General features: G+C 48.1%; 1 protein-coding gene and 1 non-coding gene across 2 annotated transcripts; both read left to right on the forward strand.

Annotated features, from left to right (window-relative positions):
* The first annotated feature begins 1,271 nt into the window (after positions 1-1,271).
* Positions 1,272-8,856, forward strand: BC939DRAFT_466853 (uncharacterized protein). The gene is made up of 9 exons (XM_051557697.1): positions 1,272-2,161; positions 2,247-2,344; positions 2,458-4,914; positions 5,014-6,583; positions 6,714-7,419; positions 7,498-7,925; positions 8,009-8,296; positions 8,400-8,501; positions 8,626-8,856. Exons 1-9 carry the CDS (start codon positions 1,344-1,346, stop codon positions 8,741-8,743), a joined length of 6,585 nt encoding a protein of 2,194 aa, XP_051407228.1. The 5' UTR covers positions 1,272-1,343; the 3' UTR covers positions 8,744-8,856.
* Positions 8,857-11,002: 2,146 nt separating this feature from the next.
* Positions 11,003-11,085, forward strand: BC939DRAFT_t169. Its single transcript has one exon. It is a non-coding gene; the product is annotated as a tRNA-Leu (tRNA).
* The last annotated feature ends 5,284 nt before the right edge of the window (positions 11,086-16,369 follow it).

Here is a 16,369-nt window from a genome sequence, read left to right on the forward strand (position 1 = left end):
CGCCGATGCTTCTTCCGCACCTTGCCATAATCCTGTCGAACATGCCTCTTTATCCGGCTGCTGACGCCGGCACCTGCTGTGCCGATCAAGTGGATAGAGGAATTAACTGACGTTCCTTGGGACACTTCTTAGAGTAGTTAAATGCCTAGCCCAAGGTCTTGGCGATGTAGTGCCGCTCGCCACGCTCAAACAGCCGTCAACTCAGTACACTGTTGGATTTTTTGAAGGAAGAAAGGACCACCATGGTTAGCATTTACGCTATTAGATCCAAGATTGTCTTTCACAGCATAAAGACACGCACTTGATGCTCACCATCATACTTAGACAATGCATGCTCTTTGCTGTTTACCTTTCAACCGCGCAAATATGATCCTAAGCTCGCTTCGATCGTAACGCTTAGTTGTGGAGTTGCTTTACACGGGTCTCACTCGTCCCGGACAATCACAACCGCATCAACGTCCTCAATTATTCGTGCCAATATCGCGACGCTTCCTTAGCGGAAAGCGCGTTCTGCGTGGCATGAGTAGCAGGGATGCTCGTAGCTCTTGTTCTCGCAATTTCATGGTTCGTCTCGTATGAGTGATCTGGTGAGACGAGGCAGCTTCTGGTCGACCAATTCAGCTGCAGAGGGTGCAGGAGCGAGGTCGTACTGAAAGTGTCTTCTGCTGCTGACGGAAATGAGGCGCCATCGCTGCCTATGATTTGTTTATTGCATAAACATTGATTAGAATGTATTCTCATTGAGTCTTAAAATGAAGAGGACAATATGCACTGCTTTTTTAACATACTCGATGGTGTCTTGCAACGCATCATATGGCCTTCAATCGCACTAAGGATTTGCAAGCATATGGCGCCCATTGTCCACACATTATAGCCAGTACCTTCGGGCGTAATCACTCAGTTCTGGCTTGCGTTGGGAGCCCCAAACCCGATAACATCAACACGCCGTGTGTCATTCTTCGCCAAAAAGTGGCTCCAGTCCGATACGATAGCATCTTCTTTCCGGGTACTGAGGAAGCCTTTCTGTGATTATTATTCTGAGTTGTCGCTATCCCCTGCATCGCTGTCAGCAGCATCCACCAGGTTATTCCAGTGATATGGCTCTTTTTGACCTGTTCAAAGGTTTCAAAATATTTACTGTGATGAACAGAAGTAGACATAAAACCGCCTCGTTTGGCCAGACAAAGTCGCCATGAATAAAGAAATTTATCACGTGCTACGTATACATGCACCGCAACCCGTTCTTTTTTGCCCAAACAACAATGTGTCGTTGATCCTTCACTTCATCCTTCTGTTTCCTTCCGATTCAATCTTCTTCATCAGCGAGTTGTTCGACCAAGGCCATGTCTAATACCCCGCAGGACCTCGAGGCTCTTCGTGCTGCGGTACTTTTGTCAAGAAGCAAACCGCTGCAGACGACCTCTCTCGCATCAACGTTTTCGTCAACCTCAAACACCGCAGCTATCAGCATCAACAGCATGCGCCCAGATACTAGGCCAAGTTCGGCTTCGCCATCTAAGACAACAGCAACATCAACTGACTCAACCACCAAAGCCGCCCTCACGCAAGCTGACATCACAGGGTTACCTGAGGTCGATAGGGAGGATGGAGAAATCATTGACGAGGAGAGCACCAGCAACAATGGCACTAGACCAGACTCTGGCATGGTTAGAGCCCCAGCAAACCCATCAAGCACTACAGCCTTCACGCCGCATCCTATGCCTACTCGACTCATCCATCCTATATATCATTCAGCTCAGGAGAAACGCCCAGGGCATATTCCAGTCATGATCAGACCTCTACCACTGCACCCACCACCTCCTGCACAGAATCATGGAGCCGTTACCAAACGCCAGAACAGAAGCTTTGATGTCGATACAACACCGGTCACCCAAGATGCCGACTTCACTGCCCTTATGGCGGAATACCAGCTTCGAAGAGCAAAGACCGATATTAAGTTACCAACCGCGACAGCAAACGTGGAGAAAGATGCCTCGGACGACATACCAGGACTCGGCACGATCAAGAATCCAGGGTGGTCCCCAATGGAATCAAATGCACATGAACGAAAAAATCGCTCTTTTGCAAACTCCGGTCCACGTCCAGGCGACCATTTTCGCGCGCCAGGTTCTTTAACCCATCGTGGAGGGCGAAGAGCTAGGTAAGTGGGTTGATATCGAGTGGACGGATGCTTGCTGTCTTTCTTTGGGGCCTAATCTTCGACGTTGTTGAATCGTCTGTCACAGAAATAGGACGTGTTCGCTGGATGTACCGCCGCCACATCGCGCTGGCCAACATCCTGAACTCACAACCCGTCTCAACCAGAATACCCCAGCGCAGCAGAGTAAGATGCAGCACGTTTGGATGAACAGAAAGAACATTCGTAGTGCAGCCTTGACCAATATTGATCGCGAACTGACACTCCGATCCATGTTCCGACATCCTGTTTTTTATTAGCATCAAGCAAATCTCAAATCTACGCACTCGTCCATCAGCTCATGGATCATGGCATCAGCTCTGAGCAGTTTATGCATATAGGTATCAGTCCCAAGATCATTCAGGATGTCGCTTATCAAAGGGCCCCTCACCAATTAGTCGCGTCCACCATGCCCTCCCATCCTGGTTCAAGTGCATCTCAAGTTATGGGCTTTGTCGCCAATCAGCAGCCATCTGCACTTTATCCCAGTTCTGTCGCAAACTCTTCGCTGCCCCAGTCTACACAGTCATTACCGCAGCATCCTGCATTGCCGCCCCAGCAAACTTCATACGCGGAGCAACATTCGACACAGAATACCTTTACAGCAGCGGCTATCCAGAATCAAGCACAAAACCAGTGGGCACCCCTCTTTCAAGCACAGATGTTTCTCGACCAACAGCAGCAACAGCAGCAACAGCAAAATCAGCAATTGTTCTCCCAGATCCAACCCGCACTAACGTCCGCTACGGATAATGTGGCGTCGAAGCAGCTGGAGATGATCATCGCTTTGGCATCTCAAGTCTTGCCTCAGGACTGGTACAGCTTGCTGCAGAATCGTGGCATGGATGCAAATGGCGCACCGGCAACTATCGATATCTATCAACCCACATATGGATCAAGCATGGGCGATCCCCCGTCCAGCACTCCATGTAATGAGGATATAGCAGCTGAACAGGACCATGACAGACAGATGCTACTGTCGCAGGAGGCGCAATCACACGAGGAGCAGATGGACCGCGCCTTGGAAGAGCGGAATTACCTTGCAGAAGCAGCCTACAGAAGCAATGAAACGCTTGCCATGTCAACAACTACTGGAGTCGCTCCCTCTTATCCACCACCGCCGCCGTCGCATCCGCCGCCCTCTCCCCCTCCTCCACCTGCAGCGTCCCCCCCATCTTCTCCATCTGCGGGAATACCCCTGACATCTTCACCTACGCCGATATCTTCGGATTTTCCACCTGCTGAAACACCACCATCTGCTATATCTGATCAGAATATGGACAGTGCATCAAAGGATGACACACCCATTGAAGCCGAAGTGCAAGAAGGCTCGACATCGTCGCAAGACGAGATGGATATGGAGCTTGATGACGATGCTGCACAGACCACCAACATATTGAAGGGCTCCTGGAAAACCATACAGGACGCATCTCCTGAGGTTGCGATATCGCAGCATTATCCTCATCCCAAGCAGCCTACCGCTACTCGCATCGATTCCGTAGGTTCTTCCTCCTGGATAGAACCCCGTTCTGCGCCCGCATCGTTGGCGGGTACACCCACAAGGCATCGCAACACCGGAGATCAACGGCTCACTTCAGCTTTATCTCGATCTCAACGCAATGGAAGGCGGGCCACTGCCATGGACTTTATTCAACAATCTCACTCACCCGTGCCGTTCATACAGGAGCGTCAACAGTCGTTACTAATTGATATCGACGAAGACAGTTGCAACGACGACGACGATGATGATAATGTTGGCGATGAAGTGGAAGAACACAGCAAGAGCGCAGCGTTAAACATGATCCTTAGGGAGAGAGAGGAGGCCAATCAGAGGCAGCTCAAAGAGAAAGAAGATGTTATTCAGAGGCAGTTAAAAGAGAAAGAGGAGGCCATTCAGAGACAGCTTAAACAGTTAAATGAGCGTATTAAGGCAAAAGAGCTGGCAATGCAGTCTTCAACGTCGACATCACCATCGAATCCCTCAACACCCAAGACTCCCCTTGCATCCCAGTCAGCTTTGAATTCCCCTGTACGGTCACCAGGAAGCCTTTCCAACGTGGAGGAGCTGACAACGGTGGCCACATCCGTGGCAAACGTTTCTGCGGCTACAAGTGATATGGAGGGGCTCCGCCGATCATTAAGCGAGCATACCACAAGACTTGAACAGCTTCGATTCCAGCAGCAGGATTGCGAGCAGGAATACAAGACTGCGACTGGCGAGCTAAACTCGATAACTTCCGCCAACACAAACCACATACAGGACCTGGAAAACCTCAAAGGAAGCGTCGACCAGGCTGAAGCATACGTGGAGCTGAAGCTGCGCGAACTCGAGGAGGCAAAGCGTCGTCTTGAGGATACGAGAGCACGGATTGAGCCGCAGATTGCTCAGCTTTTACGTGCGGAACGGATGAAGGAAACCCTGCGGACTCGTATACAGTCAAACCGCGAGAAAGCCACAGAAATTAAGCAATCGATCGTCAGCCTCCAGCAGGACATCATCCGCATGCGGACCCGTCTTGTACTCCTTGAAGTAGGATCAAAAGTGTCAAATTCGCAGACGGTCATAGCTACCTCGATGTCTTCCAAAGCGCTTGCTGACAAGTCGACTTCCGCTCCTGCTTCCCCGACGAACTACACTCAGGACCCTGTTTCCGCGTCGGGATCCGCGACATCTACAGCCGCAGCTTCGTCTGGTACTCAGAATACTTCTACGCTTGGTAAGATAAGGTGGACGCACTGGCTGCATATTCTGTGGAGGATTTTGTTCCTGTGAAGAAACGAGCTGACCTGTGGCGTATTTTTTCCGTCAATAATAGCGGTCAAGCGTGGAAATGAGTCGCGAGATCAGCAATCCCCTCTTTTAGCAGTTAAGAGACCGCGCGTGGATGTCCGCGAGATATTGAACAAGAGAATGAAGGAACTGGAGCAAGAACAGGCGTTGCTGCGAGCAGGACTTGTGTCTACGCAACCGAATAGCCTCACTTCGACGAGCAAAACTCCGGATCCAAGGGCCGTTCATTCCACTTTCCTCTCAACTGTCGCTCCAACCCAAACGGCGTCGCTAAATCATTCAAACAATGTAGCCACCGCTCCGCCGCCACGTGTCCTACTGGCGCCTCTGCAGAAACCAGTAGCCCCATCGGATCTCCAAGCCGCCACGAGTATTCCTATCATTGGATCCGGCAAGCCTCCGAATACTCTAAAGGGCCTATCAAAGCTCGACCGGTTTCTGGCGCAAGTCATGAACATGCCGGTGACTCCTGCATCGGCTCGTCCACTCGAACGTACTGTAGGAGCTTGGAGGCCAGTTCCCGGCATCAAAAGGCTTTTTTTGGCTGATACCTGTATATGCGATCTCAGCCAGTTGTGTTTGCCCTCAAAGCTCGATATATATTCGGCCCCTGGCTCGCGAACAATGTCTCAGAGCGGATCGACCGCTGTACGATCATCGACCGCGATTGCACAGAGAAAAGCGCAGGAATACGAGTCGCCCTTGACCATGTTCCGCTCTTTCCGTTTTTCGCCACGGTTTCAGGGAACAGTTCGTGGTGGCTATCGGTCACTTACATACAGCAACAAAATCGATCCAAACAAGCCGATGTGCATCTATGAACTATCAGGCGGAGCTTGCAACGACGACTCTTGCGGCTCCCAGCACGTCCGAGACTACACCATGACGGATGAAGAGCTGGTGACTGATATGGCTCGCTACACTGAAGGAGTGACTCCAGAATTGCGCAACAAGTTCATCAAGATGCAGACCACCAAACTAGCCGAACTTCGAGCATCGGGGATCGACAACGCCGATCAGCTAATCGACTGCATCATCCAGACCCATCAAGACTTCCTTCATCAGCACAACCTCGATCCTCACCAGACTGTCAAGTTTGCTGACCGTCTCCCTGCAATCGGTGGGACAGCGCATGATCCGGCGCCGAAGAATAGTTCCAAGAACTCACCAGGTTACCGCGCCGTGGATCGAATTATTGGGAACAATGGATCTGATGTGCGGAAACTAGACGACAACCCTATTTTGATGAGAGCAGTTTCCAACTTGCGAGGATCGTCTCAAAAGATGAAGCGCTACCACGAACATGTATCGGCGGAAAACTATGAACGCCTGGTGAGCGCTGAGCCCCACAATGACAGTATTTGGGTTGAATATGCAATCTACCAACTTTCAGATGCCGCGGACGAAAACAAAGACACCAAACTTCAACGCGCACTGTCTGTCCTTTCGAACGCAATAACCATCAATACGACCTCAGAGAACCTATGGAGTTTTTACATGGACCTGTACTCCCTCCATGGAACAGAATTGGAGACCCGAGAAATGTTCGAACAATGCCTACGATGTGCTCCTAGAGCCGAGCTCATTTGGTTCAGGTAAGCTGAGGATCTGCATCAACAAAAAATATCACTGTGCGCTGCTAATTATTCGAACGAAGGGCTTATCCAGAGCGAATACTGATATTAGAATACTGGAATATTGGAATGCTGTTCATGAAATGACTAGATACTACACCTGGGAGAAGGGCCGGGACGAACGTGTGTATGTCCTGGATCGCATGCTTGAGAGAGCCTGCGAGAAGCCAAACGGAGAGGAACTATTGGTATCGAATCGCGACTCCCGCTTCACGCTCGATGTTGTCCTACAAATCTTGAAGACAATGGTCTCTGGAGACTATGTGGAGTCGGCCAAAAATTGGGTACAAAACTTCTTGACCTGCGCCAGCTGGAAATCCGTTGTTCCCTCTTCGCTCTCGTATGCTCGGCCGGACGATGTTTGGCAGGAGAACGATATGGTGGAGAACATTGCGGGGACTCTTGCGGCAAGGCTTCTTACGCCGACGGATCTTTGTATCCTCTGGCTAGCGTACGTGTATCTAATTTGGTTCCATGAGTTACCGGAGGAACTCTTTTTCGACTATCCAAACGACTATCTCTCGGATAACCGGCTTTTTGAGATCCATTGGCCTACCACAGAAGAACTTGATCAGGAAAACGAACTCCATAGCATTGTCCACGACATCTTTCTGGGTCTGACTGTCTACTTTGTCGATTGCGAGGCTCGACCATCGCTTGTGGCGACGCTGAAGAATTTCGTCGGATTCTTGATGGCGCGGGGTCAGCAGCAGGAGCAGATCTTAGAGCTGGTGAACCCTTCAAAGTTTCCTGGATCACAGCCTGAGATTCGCGATCTGTTCTGTCAAGTGCAAATGGTAAGATCATGTTATTATTATTTTTACCAAACTTCATTGACATGGGCTTGTTACTGACTGTATGATTTCACTTTATAGCACTTTGATGAGCATGAACACGCGAAGCGAGATATGGAGCAGGCTATCCGGGAGTCGCCTCATCAACCGTATCTCTGGAACCGGTTCGCTCGTATGCTCCCTGATGTGGAAAGGGCAACATGTCTTCAACAATGTGCCCTCGCGTTTTTCGTGGTGGACCTGAGGCATGAACTTGCTTTCGATCGCTCTGAGCTTACTCGTCTTCTTTACCATGTACTCCTGGGATTGGAAGTTCCAGGCGATTTCGTTGCACCTCCAACACGACTGGACATTGCCACGTACAAGAATAATATCTTCTTGTGGCTGAACTATTTGTGTCTATTGGCCCTCGAATCCAGGCTCAGCAATGCATTTACGCAACTCGACTCCGCATTCAAGTCAGCTCTAGATGTCCTCCCTGTGGATACAAGGGCAGTGGTGCAGACGGAGTAAGATTAAGGACTCTTTCGCTTTATATCAGTGTCAGCCTTATAGTGTGCGATATGCTAACTATCGTGCCGTTATTGTTTAGACGCGCTACACATTTGATTTTGAGGGAGCTAGACAAGACTTTGAGCATCACGGCCCTTGGTAACATTATCTCGACCGCTGCCAAAGACATAAATGTCACCAAGATGAATCCATATGACCGTGCGGAAAATGCAGAAGTTAGAGTGCTGCCGATATTGGATTTTTCTCAAGTGAACAGGGTCGTTGAGGCTGTTTGGGAGCACACAGCCGAATGCGGAAGCGATTTACGTGTAGACATTATCGATTCGCTCCTACGATTTTTTCCCGAAAATCCGGACCTTTACCTCTGGTAAGCACCGGCTGTTGTGAGATTGTAATGGGGTGCCTCTGCGACATGGATTTTGTACACAATGCGCTAGCTCATACTATGTGATCCAATCCTGGTGTTCTAGGATGGGCGAGGCTGAAGAATTGGCAGGACATGCGGACGGGTGTCGAAAAGTCCTTGTGGCATGCTTGAAGCGCTTTCCATCGTCTGATCGCGTCTGGAAACGGTTTGTTCTTTTTCACTGCACATATGAATGAATATTCTGTTGCTGAACCTGTTGCAGACTATAATTCCAATGCCCAACCACCCTTTTCCTCTGTATTTTGTTTTATTTTCATGTATCTTTCTAGGATGCTAGATATCTTTGTGGACCTTAAATCTCAGTCAGGCATGGACTTAATCGTCAAGGCAAGCCTAATCTCGCCTTTGGCGGCAAAAGTCAGCAAGATCGCGACATTGATCGAATGATAAGCACAGGTATATTCTTGCTTGAAATTTGAACAACATAGTGTCCCCCATCATACCCTTTGAAAAAAGTTATTCGATCAAAAATAAAAAGAATAAAATTTATTATTACGATACTATTTGAAGATGCTTCAAAAGTACCTTTTATTATTGTTAACTGTGGTCTGAAGGAAAGCTGCAAGTGGGGAAGAAAGCAAACAGCAAGCTGCCCGCTCCGACTATACCGCAACAGATCCGCATTTTGTGCGCGAAAGTCGTCCTTTAGCCACGGTCGTTTGACATTTTAAGAAATTGACATCCTCCCAGCCGCTCCATCACATCGAACCTCAGCTGTCCTAGATAGTGCCCCTACACTTGTTCATCCGCGGCGTCGTTGGTCTCTTTCACATCGGGTGCTTGTCGCTGCCTCAGGGTAGATCCCATAAAATCGTTACTGCTACGTCTGTGCTCTCCACAGCGGTCCTGTCCGGTATCACTGTGCGCATGGTGTCTCGATTTTCCTGCGCTACCACTCCAAACACCATTCGAACACTCTGCTTCCCTGCTTCTCCCATTGAGTCGCCCGAGAACATAGCAACTTCGTCCAGTATTTGCAGTTGAGTACGCTGTTGCTGGATGTGGTGCAACACTGCTGGTGATGGTTGTCTTTTTTTTTTCTTTTTTTTTTTATAACAAATTGTCTCTCGAGTCAATTGGCTCTACGAATCCATCAGACTAACTAACAAAGATCTACTATCGCTTTTTTTTTTTTTTTTTTTTTATTAACATAAATCCCCATGAGCACAAGACGCATGGTCCGCAAAGGCCTTGAAGCCATAGATGCCTTCCATGCACGGCAGAGCCGCATCCCCTACCAACTATGTTGGCTTGAGGCGTCAAATTCATAACCCATGTCGCATAGCTAGCCTAACCTAACTCCTGCGTGACCTGTTGCGCGATACACGTCTCCTAATCCAGATCCAATGTTAATAAAGTTGTTTTTAAACCGAATAACCCCTCCATTATGTCCAACTTCCCTCGCCCCAAGCAATGCTGTAGCACCCTATAATCCGCGGTCCGTCTACCTTCCTGGATCTCCGTTGCAAGTAACCGTCTCCCTTTCAAATCAGAGAAATCACCAACACTACGTTGGTGTCCCCGATCACCGTTGCGTCCTCCGGCGCGTTTGCTCATGAAGGTGATTCCAACTGACTTTTCCCAGGCGACAGTGTCCTCGCATCGTTTGTTCCATATCTTGGTCCTGCCAAATTCTTCGATCCTGCTCACGAACTTTGTCACCATGATCGTCGCAATCCACTTAGTGGTGGTAAATAGCTGCTTCCAGGTCTCAATGAGTCCCGTTGGCACCAAACCTCGGTATAAGTCCTTGACCTCCCAATCTGCCTCACTCTCCGGCTCCTCTTCTTCCGCAACCCGATATGTCCCTCGCCTTTCCGCCGTCCCCTGAATCCACTGCATTGACTCCCAGATAGCCTTCGTTCCTGTTGCCGAGAAGTTGGGACAAGTCGCAGTGAAGGGCTTGTCCTTCCGTTCGGCCTCCTCTCTCTCCTGTTCCCATTTTCGCACTGCCTGTCTCCATGCACGATATCCATTCAACTCCACTTCCTCCACCGCGTCCCTCCACTCTTGTCGCTGGTCGCACAAGGTAGCTGAACAACGCCAAAGATGATCGTTCGTCTCTGGTTCCCTCTCACACCTACGACATATGTCCGTTTGGTAGATATCTGGATGTCGTTTCTTCATCGCCTGCAATGTCGGCAAATCTCCATGCAGCTTCTTGATCCTGTGCGAACGTAAACGACAGTCTTCCAGGCTGGTGTATAAGCGCTTTGGCGGGTTGTTATCGTGTAAGATCCGTAGCGTGGGCGCCCATGCTACCGACCGCCAATCCTTGATGTAGGTCCTCGTTCGATGCTGCAATGTCCACTGATAATGGTGCCGTACCGCGGACTGCAACTTCAGTATCCTCCTCAAGTCCAGGTCTGCACTGTGCGTTGCAAACTGTGCGTGGCATTTCAAATCATGGTGCTGCGTTGCGTCTAGCCTCCATAGTCCTGTATCGATCCCATGTGCTGCCTTGGCAACAGTGTCTGCAGCCTCGTTGCCACTATTAACATAAATCCCCATGAGCACTCAAAGATCTACTATCGCTGTCCAGGGACGTGCATATAAGGATCGTGCACATAAAGAACGTGCACTTATAGAGCATGCGATTTAAATAATAGATATATAGTAAGTATATTTTTGAGACAAATATCAACTGGAGAGATGGCCGAGTTGGTCTAAGGCGCCGCGTTAAGGCCGCGGTCTATTCGTAGGCGTGGGTTCAAATCCCACTCTCTTCATGATCTTTTTGCTTTTATCCCGAGAGTAGCTCTGCTCACTTGGTACTATAGACCCGCAACCCAGAGTTACTTGGCAACCTGGGTTGTCAGTCTTATTTGACAACCCATGCGGAAATCCATTTGCTACGTTGAGCATGCAAGTAATATTTTTCCTGTATTCAAACGACGACTGCTTCTCGAAGGAGTCTGCCGTTTTCGTTCAGGTTGCCTTTGTCTTCGGCAAATGCACCACGTGTTTTACGCGGATTTCCTGCAGGAGTTGTCAAATAAGACTGGCCACCCGGGTTGCCATTATAGATTATCTTCTAACAGAGACGAGGAACGCATGGCATCGAGGAAACTCTTCTCTTTGTACTATGAGGAAAGGGAAAAAGGGTGCTGAGTTGTAGTCGTGCAAGCAAAAGCATTAATAGAGCACAGATCAAACGTACTATTGATGGACTCCTTGGTTGGGCTATCTAGTTTTATGTGGACACATTATATGCCGAAGAAACTTAACCAGAATGTGACCAAGCGCGACAGAGATCAACTGTTCTTCTCCCGGGCTCACTCGCATATTGTCTCTGTGCGACTTTGGATGATGCGTCTGTGCGTTTGTGCAGCAACGTGCATGGGCCATCTTGGACCAACGCTGCGGTGTATGTAGCTGCTTCGCCCAAATCCTCAGATTCCAAGTCATCTACTGATTGCCCATCCGCTGTAGTCTATATGTGGACACCCTCTATGGAGACTTTAGTTAGTTACCCAGCCATCTTCGCGATAATGCCCTTGACCGTGCATCACCTTGATCACTTTGACCATAGCTGTTGCAAGATTCCTTGCAACAGATGCCGTTCTGTGGTTCGTAGTGTATACAAAGGCCTTTGCAATGAGTGCCTGTCCCAGTGTTACTGTCCTCCTGATGACCAATGATTGTACAATGAATTCCTTTTAAACCAAAGCGCACCCCTTCCCAGGCGCAAGGGGTCCAGCTCAACATATCTCATCAAGAAAGCGAGAATAAACAAAAAAGAGATCCTCACGCGCATCATAGACATTATACCTTCCAACCTTCCAATGTCCATATCTTAAAATCCATATTTTCTTAAATGCTATTGCGACTCAAAAAAAGGGGGGTTCTCTCATTGGAAAGCTAATCATGCGAATGATCCATTCAGCTTTAAATGCGGATACACCAATAATACCAATAATGAGATTGTTGTGCACTGTAGCCCACACAACGGATGCAGGTTTTTTTTGCGTCTGTAGAAAATCTGCTATCCTTTCTATGGATCCGGTAAAGCGTCATTGCAGCGGCCCCAAGGTCGTGGAGGTCTAATTCGAGGCATTTAAGCCAAGTTCCAATCGGTCTAACTCAAGTGATCCAAGGCTACTTTCCCTAGTCCCTATGTAGGTAGCCATCAAACAGATCCCTCGTCAATAATAACATCTGAGCCGTTCTGTGCAATCTGAGTCCTTTCGCTGTGCCCTCTACAGATCTTCTCTCAGGACAATGACGACGAATTTTAGAGGTATGTCAAATATTACAATCTTGCGCTACAATTATGGCAAAGAAACACGCAGGATAATTTTTAAACAATTAAGCAAAGCACTCATAGATAAGCTTGCAGAGGGAAAATCCTTACCATTGACTGCTACTGCGTCTTTTGTTCCAGCGCCCGACAGCATTGTAGCTAAGGATGCTCTGTTTATACAACTCTAACTCTATTCTTCAGTAGAATGCATATGTGCCAGTACGGAATGACCCCAGCACGAGCGAATGTGACTCTAACTCCCATGTTACTATCGAGGATCAAACAGAAAAGTAAAGAGGGATCATGAATACAGTCAATGAATATAGGAAAAAGGCAGGCACATCCAGAATGGATTACCACTCCTTCCATCGTTTGGCTGAGGAAGAAGTACACCTTCCGGCTGACTCTCCCATATCATTCCACTAGTATTCACGCACATCGAGGCACCATAAACACAATACGCTGTTTCTGCCTTAGCTTGTGCTTCTTTAACGCTGTTCAGTTTTTCCTCAGCGGTACATGCAGCGGCACTGCTCATTAATGATACCAGTGGATGCTACGCTCAATTATACTTAGGAGCTAGTATCTGTACCTCAAACACAGCAGTACATACAAAAGTACACACGGGGTAACATGCGACCCATCATCCCATCCCGCCCCTCGACTAATGCTTCTACACACTGTCATCATCCAAATGCTCACGTTAGACCCTAGTGCGGAATGCAACGATGGGCCATTAGCCCCATAAAGATACAACGGGAATCCTCACGACGCACTTACTGGGCAACACCCATGAGTTGTCAAAAAAATTGAAAATGTGAATGTTAAACCAGGGGCCCCCTAGCCTGAATTGTCCACTAAGAAATAAGAAAGGGACAATATATCCTCTGTCCATCCGGAAGTCCATTTATCATGCTGAACACACAAGCCAATTCCCGCAGGAAATCGATGTAGCTCGTTTAGCCTAAAAATCGTGCTATAACCTAACTAATACCTTTCCTGTGTTCGCACCTGCTTCATGAGGGAACCTGTTTCTTGCGCTAAATATTTTGAATGAACTTCCTGCAGGGATTGTCAGATGGAAGAATATAATCTCACCCCCTCCCCGTGAGATTATCCAAAGCACGCAGTGAAATCTTCTTCTCACACCCTCTAATCTTACACCCTGTTATTTTATAGATAATCTCACGGGCATCCTTCCTTTATATAAAAGACGCTTTATGATTAATACCGTTATCACCGCACTGCAATTTAGTGCGTGGCCCAGGTGTGTCAAGAGTGCAAACTTTAGTATATATCTCTCTCTCTCTACCAGTGCGCACTTTTGTACACCTCTCTCTCTATACCAGCACGCACTTTTTTCCTTCCGCCCCGACCACGCGCCACCGTACCCAATATGTAATTGTTAATAGATTGCTCTTGCTCCTATCACACATCTAGTCCCATCACCACAATTCGTTTAAGGGCCCGGTCTTTTTAGCCATCGCTTCCTTGATATAGGCTGTAGTTCAGCTCCGTTCTCTGATACCAGGTGTGTTACACTCTTGACACACCTGGGCGACGCACTAAATTGCTGATTACCAGTAGTGCGGCGATAACGGGGTGTCATACTAGGTCTACATATAGATTCACATATCAGTTTCCTCATCGCTGGAGAATCTACCCCTTTGTCCAGTCCAATAAGAGGCAGGATTGAGCCAGATTCCACTCTGAAGTTGAATGACGGGGTGCCATGGAAAATAGAAAACAGACAGTCGTTTGTGATCATATTGGAGTAGTACTTTACGACTCAAAATCACTATCGTGGATCTTTGCAAAGGTTTAATGATAGATTTAGTATGTTATCATGTCGTCAGTGCTTCGCCTAGCTTCTAAAATATCCCAGTGCACTGTTGACACTGATGCAACTAGTATATAAACCCTATCACGCATAGAGCTAGATAGCAGCATTCGCCTAATAAAATATCCTTTTCACCCTAGATCCCTCGATACCCCAGATACTCCAATCGTTTGCATGCCGACGCATAGGGAGCTACCTAGCTTTCACTGTCGTGGAAAATGGTAAGCAAGGCGAGACCATGCGCTTTTCCGTCTCTACATCTACCCAATTTTTCGTTGAGTGCGACCGAAGCAAGTGGTTATTTTCTGACTTGGTCAATGGCACAGGTCTGTCCTCGTCCCTGACCGGGAGGCCCTGTTCAATGCGATGCTCCTGTGTCTGGATCGCCGCTTTCTTGTCCAGCAGTCCCTGGACACAGTTATAGAATGTACATTCGTTTCTCTGTGCCTTGATCATTGTAGTTAGCGTAGCGTATAGTGGGATGCTGGCGAGGAAGGTAATTTGCAACAGTGATGTTGGGCGTAGAGTGTTAGAGTGTGCACAGAGAAAAAAGTTGCGAGAGAGAGAGTGCATTTCACCATGTCCTCCACCTTGCATAGAATATATAACTCGCCTCATAGTCTACAAATTCTCTTCTTGACCATATCCCCATGACCAGGCAATCTCGAGCAACGGCCATGTTGTGTCATTCTCTCTCTTCGTCCAATTACTTTGCGCCCATCTGCAGCTCGTCCTCTTTTCTCTTTCGAAATGTGCAAGGCTGTTTGCATGCAATGATAGACTTTAAGTCAGGATGGTTAGGAGTTGTCTTATGTAGAAAGAAAACAAGAGAGAGATTGCTAAATCGCGATGGGTAATCAATGGCCATAGGCATCAGCAGTATCAGCAATACTACATATTCACCAGAGTCCGTTATATAAGGCTATAGTCTATGGTCTATCCAGACCGGGTATCCGGAGAATGTCCTGAGATCCGTTTACTCATAGACTAGACACTCATAGACAATTGCTCTCAGTAAGCTCTTGATGCTCATCTTGCGCATTGTCCAAAGCGCCTTTGCAATTGAGGAACATTTGGAGGTACCACCACCTGTTCGCTTTTTCAACCTTCTTCCATGATGAACTGAGAAGTGCATTTGGACTTAACTCACATATTTGACGCTCCAAAACTAGGAACTAGGGAGATTCATTCAATTGGGCTGTAACCGTTGGATTATTTTCCGATGCACACGACAAGCGCGACGCGTATGGCGCTGCACGAAAGGTCGTTTGTAGCAACCGGCTTCAGAATAATACCTCTGATTGACGAGCAGCTTCACTGCATACCGTGGCAAGAGGCAACAGGGTAATGCTGTGTAGGGGGTCTAATAACGAGTTCTGTAACTTCTACCATTAGTTCTATTTACAATAGGAGACACCGCGCGAATAGGACTCCGGCGAGGGCGTGCTTCTTTAGATCGGAATGTATTAACATAAAGGTAAGATAAACTAGACGAAAATGGAAGGAAATAAATATGGGGATCTGTTTAGCTAAATGGTACGAGCTAGGACTATATTCCTTTGGGAATGACTGGGGGTAGTTGCAAGGAGTTCGCATATGTGATATCCGATGAGATGAGGAGTCGTGACAATGAAGTCCTCCCCTCTGGAGTCGTTGTATGCCGATATCCGCTGATCAGGCCTCCGTTGTACCTTTATAATGCCGCTTCACGAGGGTAAGCCGATGACAGATGTTCAATAAGACGATCGGTGACCGGGGAAGCGCTGCAGGGCAAGTATAATGTCTAAATAAGAGCGATTGACGGTGCAAAGGTGGCGAGTGATCAGGATCGGCATTCTCTGTTGACTGTATCTCGTTGCGTGGGTTGCCGACGGTGGTAGTCAGTACCTGTCGTTGATGCAGTGTTATCCGGACAATCTGGACGAATGCA

This window comes from Gamsiella multidivaricata (assembly GCF_025024155.1).
Source record: "Gamsiella multidivaricata strain RSA 2152 chromosome Unknown BC939scaffold_101, whole genome shotgun sequence".
NCBI lineage: Eukaryota > Fungi > Mortierellomycota > Mortierellomycetes > Mortierellales > Mortierellaceae > Gamsiella > Gamsiella multidivaricata.